Below are 14,247 nucleotides of genomic sequence, written 5' to 3'. Positions count from 1 at the left end.
CTCCATGTCACACATGGAGAGCTGAGTTAGACACGCTCCTTGAGCTGCCCTTTCAACGTAGTCCCCCAGCTCCAGGCGGGAAATTGACCCAGCAGAGGGTTCTGATACACATCCTTGCTTTACCCCTCTCTTCCCATAGCTCCTCGAGTAGAGGAGATAGTACATCGGAGCACAGAGGCACCTGGGAGTGATCACACCAGCTTTAAAGAAAACGCATTTGACTCCTATACTCAAAAATTCATGCTGGCCCTCAGCTAAAGGTCAACAGTCATAATAAAAGCTAAATTCTGTGTTTTTGCTTTCCTTCAATAGATTATGTGTATACTCTATATGATTTTTTTTTAATTTAGGACTTTAAGAAATATATTTAGAGGAGTTCCCACTGTGGCTCAGCGGTAATGAACCCAACTGGTATCCATGAGGATGTGGGTTTGATCCCTGGCCTCACTCAGTGGGTTAAGGATCTGGCATTGCTTTGAGCTGTGGTGTAGTTCGCAGTCACAGCTTGGATCCTGAGTTGTTGTGGCTGTGGCCAACAGCTCTAGCAATAATTCAACGCCTAGCCTGGAGGCTCATATGCCTCACATGAGGCCCTAAAAAGCAAAAAAAGAAAGAAACACACATAGACAGTATAAATTAGAATGTGACAAAATTCATGGGTCCAACCTCTTCATTTTTGAGAAGGAGAAAACTGAATTCAATAGAGATGAAGTGACTTTCCCCAGGATAAGGCTCTCATTTAAGCTAAAAGACATGATAAAATGGACTCTCCTTGCTTTTGCTACCAAAGTCCATTGGCCCTTTTCCTGGTTATCCAGTTTTCCTTAGGGGTCCGTCCCCACCCCCACCCCCAAAGAAACAGACTCCATACATGCTTTTACAGCCATGCCATTCCAGTGGAGCAAGAGACACAAGCATAAAACAATCAGCACACATCACTGCTCTGACCACAATAATTGGTTCAGAATTCAGCGATGCTCCAATCAGAGCGAAAGAGACAAAATGAGATTTTTCTGTGTGCTATTTTTTTTTTTTAGGGCCACACCCATGGCATATGGAGGTTCCCAGGCCAGGGGTCCAATTGGAGCTGCAGCTGCCAGCCTACACCACAGCCACAGCAAGTCGGGATCAAAGCCACGTCTGCAACCTACACTTAGCTCACAGCAACGCTGGATCTTTACCCACCGAGTGAGGCCAGGGCTCAAATCCGAGTTATCACGGGTACTAGTTGGGTTTGTTACCACTGAAGCAGGACCCGAACTCCAAAATGAGATTTTTGCTGCGGGTGCTGACACAAAGACCTTTACTCTTCCTACAGAGTTGAAGCACAGGAAGGATCTAAGAATAGGAGACATATAACTCTTAGAGCCACAAAAAGACTGATTTAAATAAGAATAAAACCAAAACATAGAGAACAGAGAATGCTTTCCTTATCTCTTTATCAAGCCATGCCTAAAGCCAGCCGGAGCCCTTGAGTTTTCAGATTCATTGAGCCAATAAATTCCTTTTCTAACCTAGAAGTCATCTTCGAACTTGGTCTTCTTCTGCCTGAAACACCCTCCTCCAGATAACCTCACAGTTCGCTCTACCCCTTCCTTCAGATCTCTACTTAAATGTCACCTTCCCAAGGAAACATTTCTTAAGGACCATATTTAAAACTGCAACTCCCTCCTCAACGCGTCCGTTTTCCTTCCTTTTTTCCCTTCACGTTGCACTGAACAGCCTCTAACGCTCTATAGATTTCACGTCCTTCCTTCCTTGTCCACTTTGCTCGATGAAGGCACAGATCCTTGTCGTGTTCAACACTGTGCTCTCAGGCCCTGGAAGGACCCACGCGTGGTTCAGGATAAGCATCCAATAAAAGCTGCCCAAGGGAATGAATGATTCACCATACTTAATATATTGCCCACAAATGATTTTCATTGTAAGCGTTTGGCTGGTAGGCATAATGGAGACAGGACATGACCCCAGGGGCAGACCTGGACAAGTTACAAAAGTCTCAGGTCCTGACAATGATCTCATTGTCTTTCTCTTCTATAGAATCTGACTCCTCACTAAGTTACCTGAAACCCCAACGACCTCAGCTTTCCCTTCTAGAAGACTAAAATTTGACTTCTCCCTCTTCTGGCCCTTATCTTTTGGGAAAGTCCTCTCTTTATCAAGGAAACAATTAAGAAACACACTAGGTGCTAGGTTATCAAAATTGAGGATGTGAAACTCTGAACCCCCACAGAGATGAGAACAATACCTTTTCTGACTCTCAGAACAGCATCTCTCAGGAATTTTCTCATAAGCACGAAAGGTGAGTATGTTTTCTGTTATTCAAACACACACACACACACACACACACACACACACACACACACACGACGGAGTTCCCGTCGTGGCTCCGTGGAAACGAATCTGACTAGGAACCATGCGGTTGCGGGTTCCGTCCCGGGCCTCACTCAGTGGGCTAAAGAATCCAGTGTTGTTGTGAGCCATGGTGTAAGTTGCAGACACGGCTTGGATCCCGCATTGCTGTGGCTGCGGCGTAGGTTGGCAGCCGTAGCTCCAACTGGACTCCTAGCCTGGGAACCCCCATACGCCACGGGTGTGGCCCTAAAAGGGCAAAAAAATAAGAGTAAAATAAAATAAAAAATAAAACACACACACATACACACATATCCTACCTTCCCAATGGCTAAGATAAGAAATAAGCCAGAACGTGGCCCTACAAGATGCTATTAACACCTATCTCCTTGGCAGCTCCAGAATAAGAGTATAACTTTTCTGTCCCTTCCTCCGTTCTTTCCTTTGACTTCAGATTAACACATAGGAGCCCAGGAAATTCTCCAATCCCTCTGCAGCAATCCAAAATTAACTGCTTTACATCCCTTTTTGAACATTTTTTGCTGGCCTTTTGAAACATACCATCTCTCAGTCCAAATGAAATAGCTGGCAAAACCAGGCAGAGGGATAACTCATTTTACTGTGAGTGGAACTAAGAGCAATAAACCTGCAGCCCTGGGAAAACTCCAGCACCCCCTCTCCGTTACGAAGGCAGACTTAAATAGACAGGGCCAAGTGTTCCATGAGGGTTTAGGTCCTTCAGCTAGGGTGCAGTTGACAGGACAAACACAGATTAGTTAATCATTATTTCCTGCCATTTCCTGATTATCACTATCCACTAGAATTTATTAACAAGGTTATCCAGTTAGGTATGCAAAAGAAAACCAAATAAGAATGTAAGATGCTGTCATTAACCCACAAGCACCAGGTCATGGGCTTTCTACTAGTAGGAAGGAATTCCCGCTGCACTTATCATCTATCCCATCCCAGCCTCGCTAATCAACAGCTTCACACATTTGTGAACTGAGTGACTAAAAGTGAGGTATAACTGGAGGACAATGGTTCGGATGGGCTTCTGTTTGTTTTTTGTTTTTGGCCTCGCCCACCGCATGCAGAAGTTCCTGGACCACGGATTGAACCCACGCCACAGCAGCAACTCAAGCCACAGCATGATAATGCCAGATCCTCAACCCACTGAGCCACCAAGGAACAACCAGATGGGCTTCTGACCCTAAATTTGATATCCGTAGAAGCATGATTTACTCCGAACATTTCAAATGGAAAGAACGTTTGAACTTTTGCAAACCTTTATTGCTCACGCCCGTGAACAAAGCCTTGGGTTAGTGCTCATCCTTAAACACAAACCTGGCCATTCTCCTGGCTTCCTAGGGGGACCTACGGTGTGAAGACAGATAACACGTCTATATGAACTACCAAGAACCCTAAGAAGAGGTTAAGCATCTTGGGATTACAGGAAAGAGAGAGATGAATTCAAAGTGGGGGATCTCGGATAGTTTCGGAGAGGCGATGGGGCAGGGAGCATGGCTGAGACTCGCGTGGTCTGTTGCATTCATTCACGAAGGATTTCGCGTGTGCTCCTGCGTGAGGTACGAGGGCTGGCACAGTGGTGAGACGAGTCGTCCAGATCTTTTCACTCACAGAGTTTAAAACAACGTGGGAGAAACAGTTAATCAAATAGTCCCATGAATCAAATAGTCCCATGAATATGTCTCTAATATTGTGTCCCTTTTGGTCCCAGAGCCATATCAGTGTTTACTCTGACCCAGCACAAGAATGAGAAACAGGACAGGCTCTCTGCGAAGGGATTGTGGACGTGTGAAGGGATTCTGGTGTGAGAGTTGGCAAATGAGTGACAGGCACACAACCAAGTGCAGCTGGCAGACAAGCTGCGGAGGGCACGGCTGGCAAAGACTGCAGTGGGAGGGTCACAGAGGGCAATCAACCGAAAAGCGACTGTGTGGCTACAGCACAGAGAGATGGAACAAAGAGCTGCAGCAAAGATAGCAAGGGCTGTGGGAGTCTGAGCAGTTACCCACCCTGGCCAGAGAAAAGCTTATACAGCTGAAGACAGAACAAACTGGAAACAATGACTGGGCCCTTTGCATTCTGGAAGACTATGCAAAGCAGGTCAGGGGGTTTGAACTGTGTTCTACAGGCAGTAAGAAATTAAGACAGGCACCTGGGGATGGGGGCACACCTGTTTAAGGGCAACAGTTCTAGAAGCAATATTCAAGTGGATTTTGTGAAGGGAGGGAGAGGAGAGAAGGAAGGATAATGACTCGGCGGAACCTGGAACAGCCAAGGGAGAGGGAGCAAGATCTTGAACCAGGGCCGTGGGTCCCCTAAGAACTGAACCGGTGTAGAGACTCTATAAAGAAGAATCGACACGTTTTGTGGGTGTGACGGGAGGCGGGGTGGGAGAGAGAGATAAGAGACAAAGATCAAAATGATGCAAAAGGCTGAGCCTAAACATAAGGCGGAGGACACCAACACCAGGACTGGGGAGTAAGAAGAGTCAGAGGCTTGGGGTTGTCAGATTGGTTCCAGATACACAATGATGACATCTGAGGCAGACAAAGAGATAATTCTGATAAGCTGGCATTTTTCAAAAGTTGTTGTTTTTGGAAATAAAGGAACACAGGTTGGTCGACCGACACTATTTTCTGGGTACCTACTATGTGCCAGGCATTATTTTATACACTGAACAGAATTAGAAATCAGACCTAATTTCTGCCCTTGGACTACAACTTGTATGTGAAAGGTTATTGGTAAAAAACAAAACAAAATAAAATGAAGTAAAATAAAATAAAATAAAAAACAGAGAAACTCAAAGGTCACATGACAAAGCCCCAACTCAACCATAAATAAGCGATATATAAGTGAGACAACAGTTCAAAGAAGCGTCCATTATCTAGTACAGAATTTGCAGTATAGTGTCGTGAAGGTTAGGGGTCGCCTTTTAGGAGAAACATTAGAATGCAAATTCAAATCACCAGCTCTCATCAAAGGGGAATAGACTTTAAAAGCTCCTTGTGAATTTCATCTAAGAATTTAGAGGACACAGCAAAGGACAGGATAAATCATAGATTCTCATTCTTTGGAAAAGAGAAAGAAGGCATAGGGAAATCCCGCTAGCAAGGACACTTCAACATCTTGGCCCTTCATCAATAGGGAAAAAAAAATAAACCTTGGCCATTTCAACTTCCAAGTAAGTGACAAAATTATCTCATATTAGAGATCCTAAGGCTCTCAGGCCTTATTATTCCGGGAAATAAACAGCTAATGGACAAAATATAATACACTAACTAAAATTATCTTCTAAAGGAACAAATACCAAAGGAAAATTAAGGGCTCGAAATAAGAAAACAGATCTGAAACTAAAAGTAAACTAAAAACACTTGATTCATTTAAAAGCTGAAAACAAAATATATACACACACGCACATATCTACATATATATCTCTATAGAGAGAGATATAGAAAGATTACATAGCTTTAAATAAATATATATGAAATTAAGTGAAAATATTAAAAAAATTTACCTAGGCAATTAAAGGTAAAATAGCTATATTATTGTGTCAGGGAGTTTATTAAAAATCTGGTCTACTTAACCAGCTGGTGCTAAAGCTCCTTAGAAGAGTAAATGTGAGAAAGCACCCACGGCATATGGAAGTTCCTGGGCCAGGGACTGAATCTGAGATGTAGCTGCGAGCTCCGCAGCTGTAGCAACACTGGATCCTTCTGCCCACTGTGCAGGGCTGAAGATTGAACCTTCACCTCTGCAGCGACCCGAGCAGCTGCAGTTGGATTCTTAACCCACTATGCCACAGCAGAAACTCTTCCACTCTACTATAAATCTGTAAGAATTTTAAAAAGTGCAGATTATGGAGTTCTCTTGTGGCCCAGTGGGTTAAGGATTCAGCACTGTCGCTGCAGTGGCTTGGTTTGATCCTTGGCCCAGGAACTTCCACATGCCATGGCCAAAAATGAATAAATTAAAAATAAAAATAAAAACAGTGCAGATTAGCTAAGTAGATCAATGAAATAAAACAGTGTCCAGACATAGATCAAGCATGAGAATTCAGTGAATGAAAAAGGTTCATTTCAAACCAGTTGTAAGGACTGATCAGGACCTACATAATCGGTGTCAGAATAGTAAGAAACTCATTTGGAAAAATTAACTATGGAGTTCCTGTCATGGAGCAGCAGAAATGAATCCGATTAGGAACCATGAGGTTGTGGGTTCGATCCCTAGCCTTGCACAGTGGGTTAAGGATCTGGCGTTGCCATGAGCTGCGGTGTAGGTCGCAGATGCAGCTTGGATCTGGTGTTGCTGTTGCTGTTGCTGTGGCTGTGGCGTAGGCCAGTGGCAACAGCTCCAATTTGACCCCTAGCCTGGGAACCTCCATATGCTGCATGTGAGGCCCTCAAAAGACAAAAAGACAAAAAAGACAAAAAGAAAAAGAAGGTATGATCTCCACAGAAAAGGAGCACCTTGATGCCACTGATTTTGCCCCAAGAACCCTTTCACTCTGGTTCTATCAATACAGAGAATTTTTTTAAATAATAATTTTACCAAAACTGAATGAATTTTCCTTGGAACATTTTCTAGAATCAAACTATTTTTATTTTTCCTTGATGAACTTGCTACATAGCAAATAAAACATTTCTCTGATTATCACCATGTCCTTCTTACCAAAAATCAGTTTCATCAAGCCTAAGAATGTGTTTTTCACATAAATCTTATAAGGGCTTATAGCGCTGTTCTATCCTTATCGAATCTTATTAATTAAAACTTCTGCCCCTCTTAGTTTTTCTCTCTGACCATTGTTTTTAATCAGGTGTAATTTTCCCAAGTCAAATACTGCAGATATAAATGTGTCAAGAAGATTTATTCTTCTGGAAGCAACTAGTTCGTAGCTCATTTTACCATGTGCAGTGGTAACTGTCAGCGTTAATTTGTGTTGATTACAAAATGGTGGGGTCAAAACATCCTATATCAGATTCCCACCTCGCGATGTCTACACAAATAAATTCCAGATGGATTAGAAACTGTACAATAAGCCCAAATAACAAAGGAAAACATAGTTGACTGCACACATAAAACAATGTATACTGTATAACCATGGAGCCAAGAAAGCTTTTCTATGCATAACTCAAAAATCTGAAGCCATAAAGGAAGTCTGACTCCCTTTCCCATCCCAGATGAGCTATAATACTAACGTTTTTCAAATGCTCCATGGAGGGTGATCTAGGGATCTAGAGTCAGGATTTCTTGCCATGGGAGGGGGTGGGAGTGAGGGGCTGATTAATAACAGATGTAAGTGGGGACCATGGATATTCAAAGGGTCTGTGGAGGCAGATTTGAGTTTTTAAATTATTTTCAAATATTTTTATCATTCCAAATGTCATAGATCATCGCAATTAAAAAAGTAAAACAATCCAAGTTTATTAGCATAAAGTAAAAATAGTCATTACCCCTAAACCTACTTAGAGAGCTGCCTGCCTACTATTGATAATTCAATGAGAGTTGCTCCAGGTCTTTTTGTTTGGTTGTGGTTTTTTGTTTTTTGTTTTTTTCCCCCTGCTGTGCCCACAGCCTACAGAACTTCCCAGGCTAGGGATCAAACCAGCACCACAGTGTAACCAGAGCCACAGCAGTGAAAACACCAGGTCCTTAACCTCCTGAGCCGCCAGGGAACTCCCATTCCAGATCTTTTTTTCTGTTTGTTCAGATTTTTGCTTACTGTCCTTAGAAACTGGAAGTCCAGGTTTGTTTGTTTTTTAAAGCTCATACAACATTCTCAGATACTCTCTCATATGTTTGATTTTTTTTCTTTATTTTTCCTTTTTTTTTTTTTTGTCTTTTGTTGTTGTCACTGATGTAAGCTTTTTTTTTTGGTCTTTTGTCGTTGTCACTGATGTAAGTTTTTTTTTTTTTTTTTGTCTTTTGTTGTTGTCACTGATGTAAGCTTTTTTTTTTTTTTCCTTTTTTTTTTTTTTCCATTTTTGCTGCCCCATGGCATATGGAGCGTCTGGGCCAGGGATCTGATCCAAGCTTCAATTGTGAGCTAAGCTGCAGTGGCAGCAACGCCGGATCCTTAACCCACCGTGCCAGGCTGGGGATCGAACCTGCATCCCAGCACTCCCAAGATGCCACCGGTCCCTTTGCACCACAGCAGGAACTCCTCACACATACAGTTTTAGAGGAAATCATAATATACAAAGTTGATCTATCTCGTTTCATGGGTTTAAATACTATTTGTACACATCCGGGCACACTTCATAAAGAGATGGAAGGAAGCTAAGAACTGAGACACCCATCAATAAGAGCGATTGTTACCAAACTGGTACTTTTAACATATTTTTCCCTTTTCTAAAAAAACATCTTATTTTCTCTTTGATATAAAGGAAATCTACGTTTCCCATAAGAAACAGAAAAGCACAAGAGGGAAACAGTCACCCACAATCCACCATACAGAGCCAACTGCTGTATCTTTTGATGAAGAAAGATTCTAGGTTTAATAGACCCTGAACAGCGGCCAACCAGCTTGCGAAGCCAGAGTTCACCAAGAAGGTCCCAACACCGTAAGATAAGGCGGAGAAGGTAGGAAGTTACAGACCACACACCCAGTAGCCCCTGACAAACAGGATGAGGAAGAAACAAAAATGTGCTCCGTAGCTCTTTTTGAAGACACTGTTCACACTAAGAAAGTCAGAGCTCTGAGCAGAAACAGACAGCAGTCGTGGGATGGGCAGATCCATGTCTGTGGGCTCAGAGAAACCTCCAACCTTGAGCTGGGACCCCAACACTGAGGACTGGCAGAGGGAGTCTGGAAAGTGAAAACACGGCAGTAAGAAACTTGATCATCGGACTCTGCCCACCCCCTGCGTTTCCCCACAGAATTCCACTTACACTGAACAGACACCTTTGGGACATTTCAAACCTGAAGTACTTGCTTAAAGTCCACAGAGCCATTGACAGTGAGAGACAGAGGACAGAAAGGCAGCTTTAGCAAGAACTTCAAAAGCTGGGTCCATTTTAAGCTAGAAAGAAAAGCAAGTGTCTCAAACGTAACAACAATTTTTTCAGATAAAGGTGATGAAAACACTGGGATTGTGGAGGATGTCTCACCCCCCTAAACGCACCCTCAGACTCGAGAAAGGATCAGAAAGGTGCATGAAGCACCGACTCTGTGGTTCTGCAACAAACTTAAGGCAGGGACCAAACTCGTGCTGCAAAGGATCAGAGAGTAAATATGCTAGAATTTGCAAGCCATCCTACAGTCTTGGAAGCAACTACTCAGCTCTGCAGCTACAGAACAAAAGCAGCCACAGACCATACATAAATGAGCGGTGGAGCAGTGTGCCAATCAAACTTTACTTCTGGACGTTGCCACTTGAATGTCATAGAAATATCATATGTCACCAAATACTCTCCTTTTGATTTTCTCCAATCATTTAAAAGCACAAAAACCCGTCTTAGCTTTGTTAGCTGTACAAAAACAGGTGGCAGGTTGCATCTGGTTCCTGGGCTGGCCCTTAGCTTCCTGACCTTTGGTCTAAAAGGAGAGTTTGCGCCCCAAGTTTATGTTCTAACAACACAGATAAGCGCAAATGGGAAAATCAGGAGGCATTTTAAATGGACAGGATTTCGGCTTAGGTGGGGGGAGTCCAGGTGGCGGAAGAACTTGGTGGCCAGCAAACTTGGGTTGGGAGGGCTGGGGGGGCAGGAGGTATGGGAGCACAGGGGGACTTCCTAAAGGGGCTGGTACCCAAGGTGTATCTCCATGGAGCTGCCCTGTAGCATCAGGGAGAGAGGGGTGAGAAAATGTCTCCCTACCCAATTATGCATGCTCTACTTTCCCAGGGAATCAGGCCAGTGAAAAGATTAGCAGCAAAGTCAAATTTAATTCAAAAGACCTTTTCCTTTTCTTTCTTTTTCTTTTTTCTTTTCTTTTCTTTTCTTTTTTTTTTTTTTTTTTTTTTTTTTTTGCATAGAGACGAAGCCCTCCTTTGTACAGAAACAAAATCTAACAGTTCTCAGATCACCTCGACTTTGGTTTATCTTTGTTTACCTGTGTGCACCAGGCTCTCATGCAAATTCCAGCAGCCACTTCCAAATAAGTCTGAGCTTGGCCTTGATGGATTTATTTCACATTTGCTGCAGGCACAGGCCACTGCTATTGAAGAGAGAAAAATACCAGCCCCTCTACAGCCGCTTGCCCAGGAGTCCCGGGCCTGCCTGGCAACGAGCCTCTCTGCTCCCTCTCTAGCTCCGGCCTGCCGTTACCTTGCCATTGAATAGGCTGGTGTAAGAGTTCAAGGCAGGGTTTGCACTTTCCCAGCCATTAGCCAGCTGCCAACGCATTTCATTATCTTAGGAGTGTTTTGTACATCAAAGCGAGCCCCAAACAGTGTGATCAAGTGGAAGTAACAGTGCCTGGTCAACATTATAACATGCAGCATTTTTTTTTTTCATGGATATAATGCCATCTGGCACCCAGGAACAGCAAAGGCCAGCGATGGAAAAATCCTGCCGCCCTGTTTTGCTTATTGGTGTAACAGTTAATCCCGATAAAGGCCAAGGCCTCAGAGCCACTGCCCTGTTGCTATCTTGCATATCTATTGTCTTACACAGGCGGAGCTGCCCTGAACCTTCGAAATCAGAGGCTGCACAAGGGATTGTTGGGGGAGGGGGAAAGCAAGGACCAGGGGGAACACATCCCGGAGAGCTGGGGAAAGGGGCATTATTTGTCTTGATGTTTAATTGTTTCACACACACACACACACACACACACACACACACACACACACACACACACACACGGAGGGGGACAAAGCTTTAAAGATCTCTCCTTTTCAAGCTACCAGATTGGCTGGGAAAACATCAAGTCCCTGGCCTTGAAACCCTCAATAATTTTCAAACACGTTGAATTTTAGATCACAGTGCACCAGCCCTCTCCCAAATCAGAGACTCCTAAACTTATTTCTGGCAACAAATTTCTCTCTGAGCCTTTCATTGCTCTATTAAAATCAAGGAAGAAAACATTTCTTTTTCTGAAATAACAGCCAAGAGAGTTTCTGAATAAAACTCTTATGTAGTGCATTCAAAATCCTGCCTTCTCAGAAGCTGGTTTTTCATTTAACAAATCAGGAAAAACACGCGCACACACACAAGTATCTCATTGCTTTCATTTTCACATCAATCTTCGAAACACAGAAGAATAAGACCCAAAATGAACAATCTCCTTCTCTGCTGACTTGAGGACAATCGGATTTATGGTATCTTTTCCCCCTCGGTCTCAAACGCAGTTGCCTCAATGAACTGCGACTGTTTACAAACTCGTTAATGATTTTTTCCACTGGTTACACCAACTCCGCCCTCTTCCTATCTCCCCTGCTGACAGCCCTCCCTCTCCTTCCCTCTCTGCAGGGGAGGAAGCCTGAAATTTTGAGTAGGACATTTCCTTCTCTGGGTCAAGTCCACATGGAAGGATGATTTTGCAGTGGCCCTATTAGCAATTATGTGTTTCCAAAGCATGGAAAATTTTCTAGGGCAATTGATGCCTATGCATAGTTGTAAGACTCTATGATCTTAAAAATAAGGAGATGGCACCCAATAACCAACCTGTGGTTTGAAACATTCTCAGAAAATCCAACTTGATTTACCTTCTCCCACTGTTTCCTTTCGCTGCCATAACCTGTAGTAGAATTCTAACACATTCTGAAGGGACCAGGTGACTATTTTAGGCTGGCATGGAAACAGCTCCGAGAAATGGAGCCCCGAGCAGCAAAAATTAAAAACAAAGTTCTCTGACCTTCAATATCGTCAATAAAATGACAGTTTTTCTCACTTTTTTTCTAAATCTAAGATCAATGAGAAAAAACCAAAATGAGCCAGAAAGGAGAATAACTGAAATCTTTGGCAAAATGAGAAAGAAAGAGTACACGATACCCAGGTTCCCAAAACATGGTGGTCAGATATCAAAATCTGAACCATTTATCATCTGCTTTATACTTCACATTTTATAAAAGGCAGTGACTCTTTTGCTCTAGAAATAAACATTTGCATGGACAGATTTTCGGTACCATCTCTTACAGGTGAAGAAACATTAAATCAACTGTTCAAAGTAACTTAGTTAATGGCAGAGCTCAAACAGAATGCAAGACGTGTAACTGCTAGCGTACGGCTTTTGCCGTGGCACGCGCTTACATGCACGCGCGCGTGCACACACATGCATTCATTCATCCATTCAACCAGCATCAGCTGACTGCCCACCATGTACCAGGTATTATGGAAAATATCGTAAATACCTTTTATAAGAGTAAATAAGAGATTCCTGCTCTCAAGGAATTCATAATCTAATAGTGAGGGGAGACAAAGAACTGCCAGAGAGTGGCAGGTGCTAGAGGGGGCAGTACGGTGGTAGCAAAAAGAAAAAAATACATCAGTCACATCAGTAAGGGGCTTCGTGATTCTGACTTTACACTGATGTTAAAATAGTGCCCTGCTATCGTGTTGAAGTCGAATAAGCCTTTGTCCTCAAATTATCCTAGAAAGAGAATCAATTACTTGCAGCATGTCTTAAATTCCACTTTAGGTAAGACTTAATCTTTCTTGTGCTTCCTCTGATTATTCTGGATTTGTTGTGCATAATTTTAAAGAAGTGGGGCTCTGTGGTTTTCCCATTCGGATAGTTCTAAAGTGACATTCACTGTAGGATTTGGCCAACACACTAAGAAGTTGAAATTTGGAAAGGAGTGGGCAAAAGGAAACTAATTCAGATGAGAAAATTACACATAATTTCTTTCCTCTCATTTTGTGAAAGTCTTAGACCCACAGTTGTTAGGGATTAAAAAGAACTTTAAGCAAATCCCTGCTTCTGCAAGTTTTTTTTTTTTCTCTTAAAAATTTTTCATCTAAGTCCAAGATTTAAATTTCTAAATCGACAGTTCCATTGTAATTCCGTCTTAAGGGGCTGTCCATTGATATCTTCCTGATAGTACTTTGAGAGTCATGCTCATTATTCTATTTTTTTTTCACAACTAGGTAAATGTTCTGATTGGAAAGTTAGTGACTATCTTGAGTTAATACCTGATTTTGTGCAAATGTAGTAAGTGGGGAGGGGAATGATACTATATTATGGTGCTTACTCTGAGCCTGGCTTGATAGGCAGATACAGTAGACAAACTCTCAGTCAGCCTGAAACCCAATGTATCTTCCAGAATCTCTAATTCAGCACCTACCAGTCTCAACCTAGACAGAACTGGCAAGATGGAATAATATTATTTGATAGACTGGTCTTATTTTTTTGTCTTTAAGTGAGTTTCAAAAATAAAAACAAAAGTCAAACTGTAGTTGGGATAATAATTTCCTAAAATTTTCCCTTTCCCTATTTCTCTCTCTTCTCTTTCCCCTTGTATCTCCGCCTCTCTCCCTCCTTCCTTTTTTTGTCTCTCTGACTCTCACGAGCCTATAGCATAATACTAGAGAAAAGATGGGCATGTAGGTAAAATAAGAGTCAGATGAGACCTACTGTGTATATAAAGACTATAACATAACCTACCATTATCATTGGTTTTATATTTTCACTTGTTTACAAAAAAAATTATAAGGGTTTTTTTTTTTTTGTTTTAGTTTTGTTTTGTTTTTGAGCATGGCTTATAGCAGCTTGATATGGGAATCTCAGTTCTCAGACCAGGGATTGAACTTGGGTCACTTGAAAGTGACAAGTCTCATTTTAACCACTAGACCACCAGGGAACTCCCTACAAAATGTTTTCTGACATACACAGTTATCTGCTTAAAAACGTGTTGTGAGAATTAAATATGCCAATGGAATTATCCACAATATTTCCTGACACATAAAATGCTGTCAATTAATATTAGATGG

General features: G+C 42.3%; 1 protein-coding gene across 10 annotated transcripts in view; it reads right to left on the bottom strand.

Annotated features, from left to right (window-relative positions):
• LOC102159120 (uncharacterized) overlaps positions 1 to 14,247 on the bottom strand; it is a 654,277-nt gene that overhangs the window by 251,749 nt on the left and 388,281 nt on the right. Inside the window, exon 1 of one of the 10 annotated variants that reach the window (XM_084957609.1) lies at positions 10,430 to 10,583. The exons of the other annotated variants lie outside the window; for them this stretch is intronic. Within the exon in view, the coding sequence (XP_084813735.1) occupies positions 10,430 to 10,450 (21 nt within the window). The 5' untranslated portion in view covers positions 10,451 to 10,583. Of the gene's footprint in view, positions 1 to 10,429; positions 10,584 to 14,247 lie in introns of those variants that run through there. 10 annotated transcript variants of the gene reach the window in all.

Source organism: Sus scrofa, chromosome 5 (assembly GCF_054392235.1).
Source record: "Sus scrofa isolate SSC_HxYL_T2T_F1_AM1 chromosome 5, Sscrofa_HxYL_maternal_Yorkshire_Landrace_v2.0, whole genome shotgun sequence".
Lineage (NCBI taxonomy): Eukaryota > Metazoa > Chordata > Mammalia > Artiodactyla > Suidae > Sus > Sus scrofa.
Note: the sequence above shows the minus strand (reverse complement) of the source record. Positions and strands in the feature narration are given on the sequence as shown.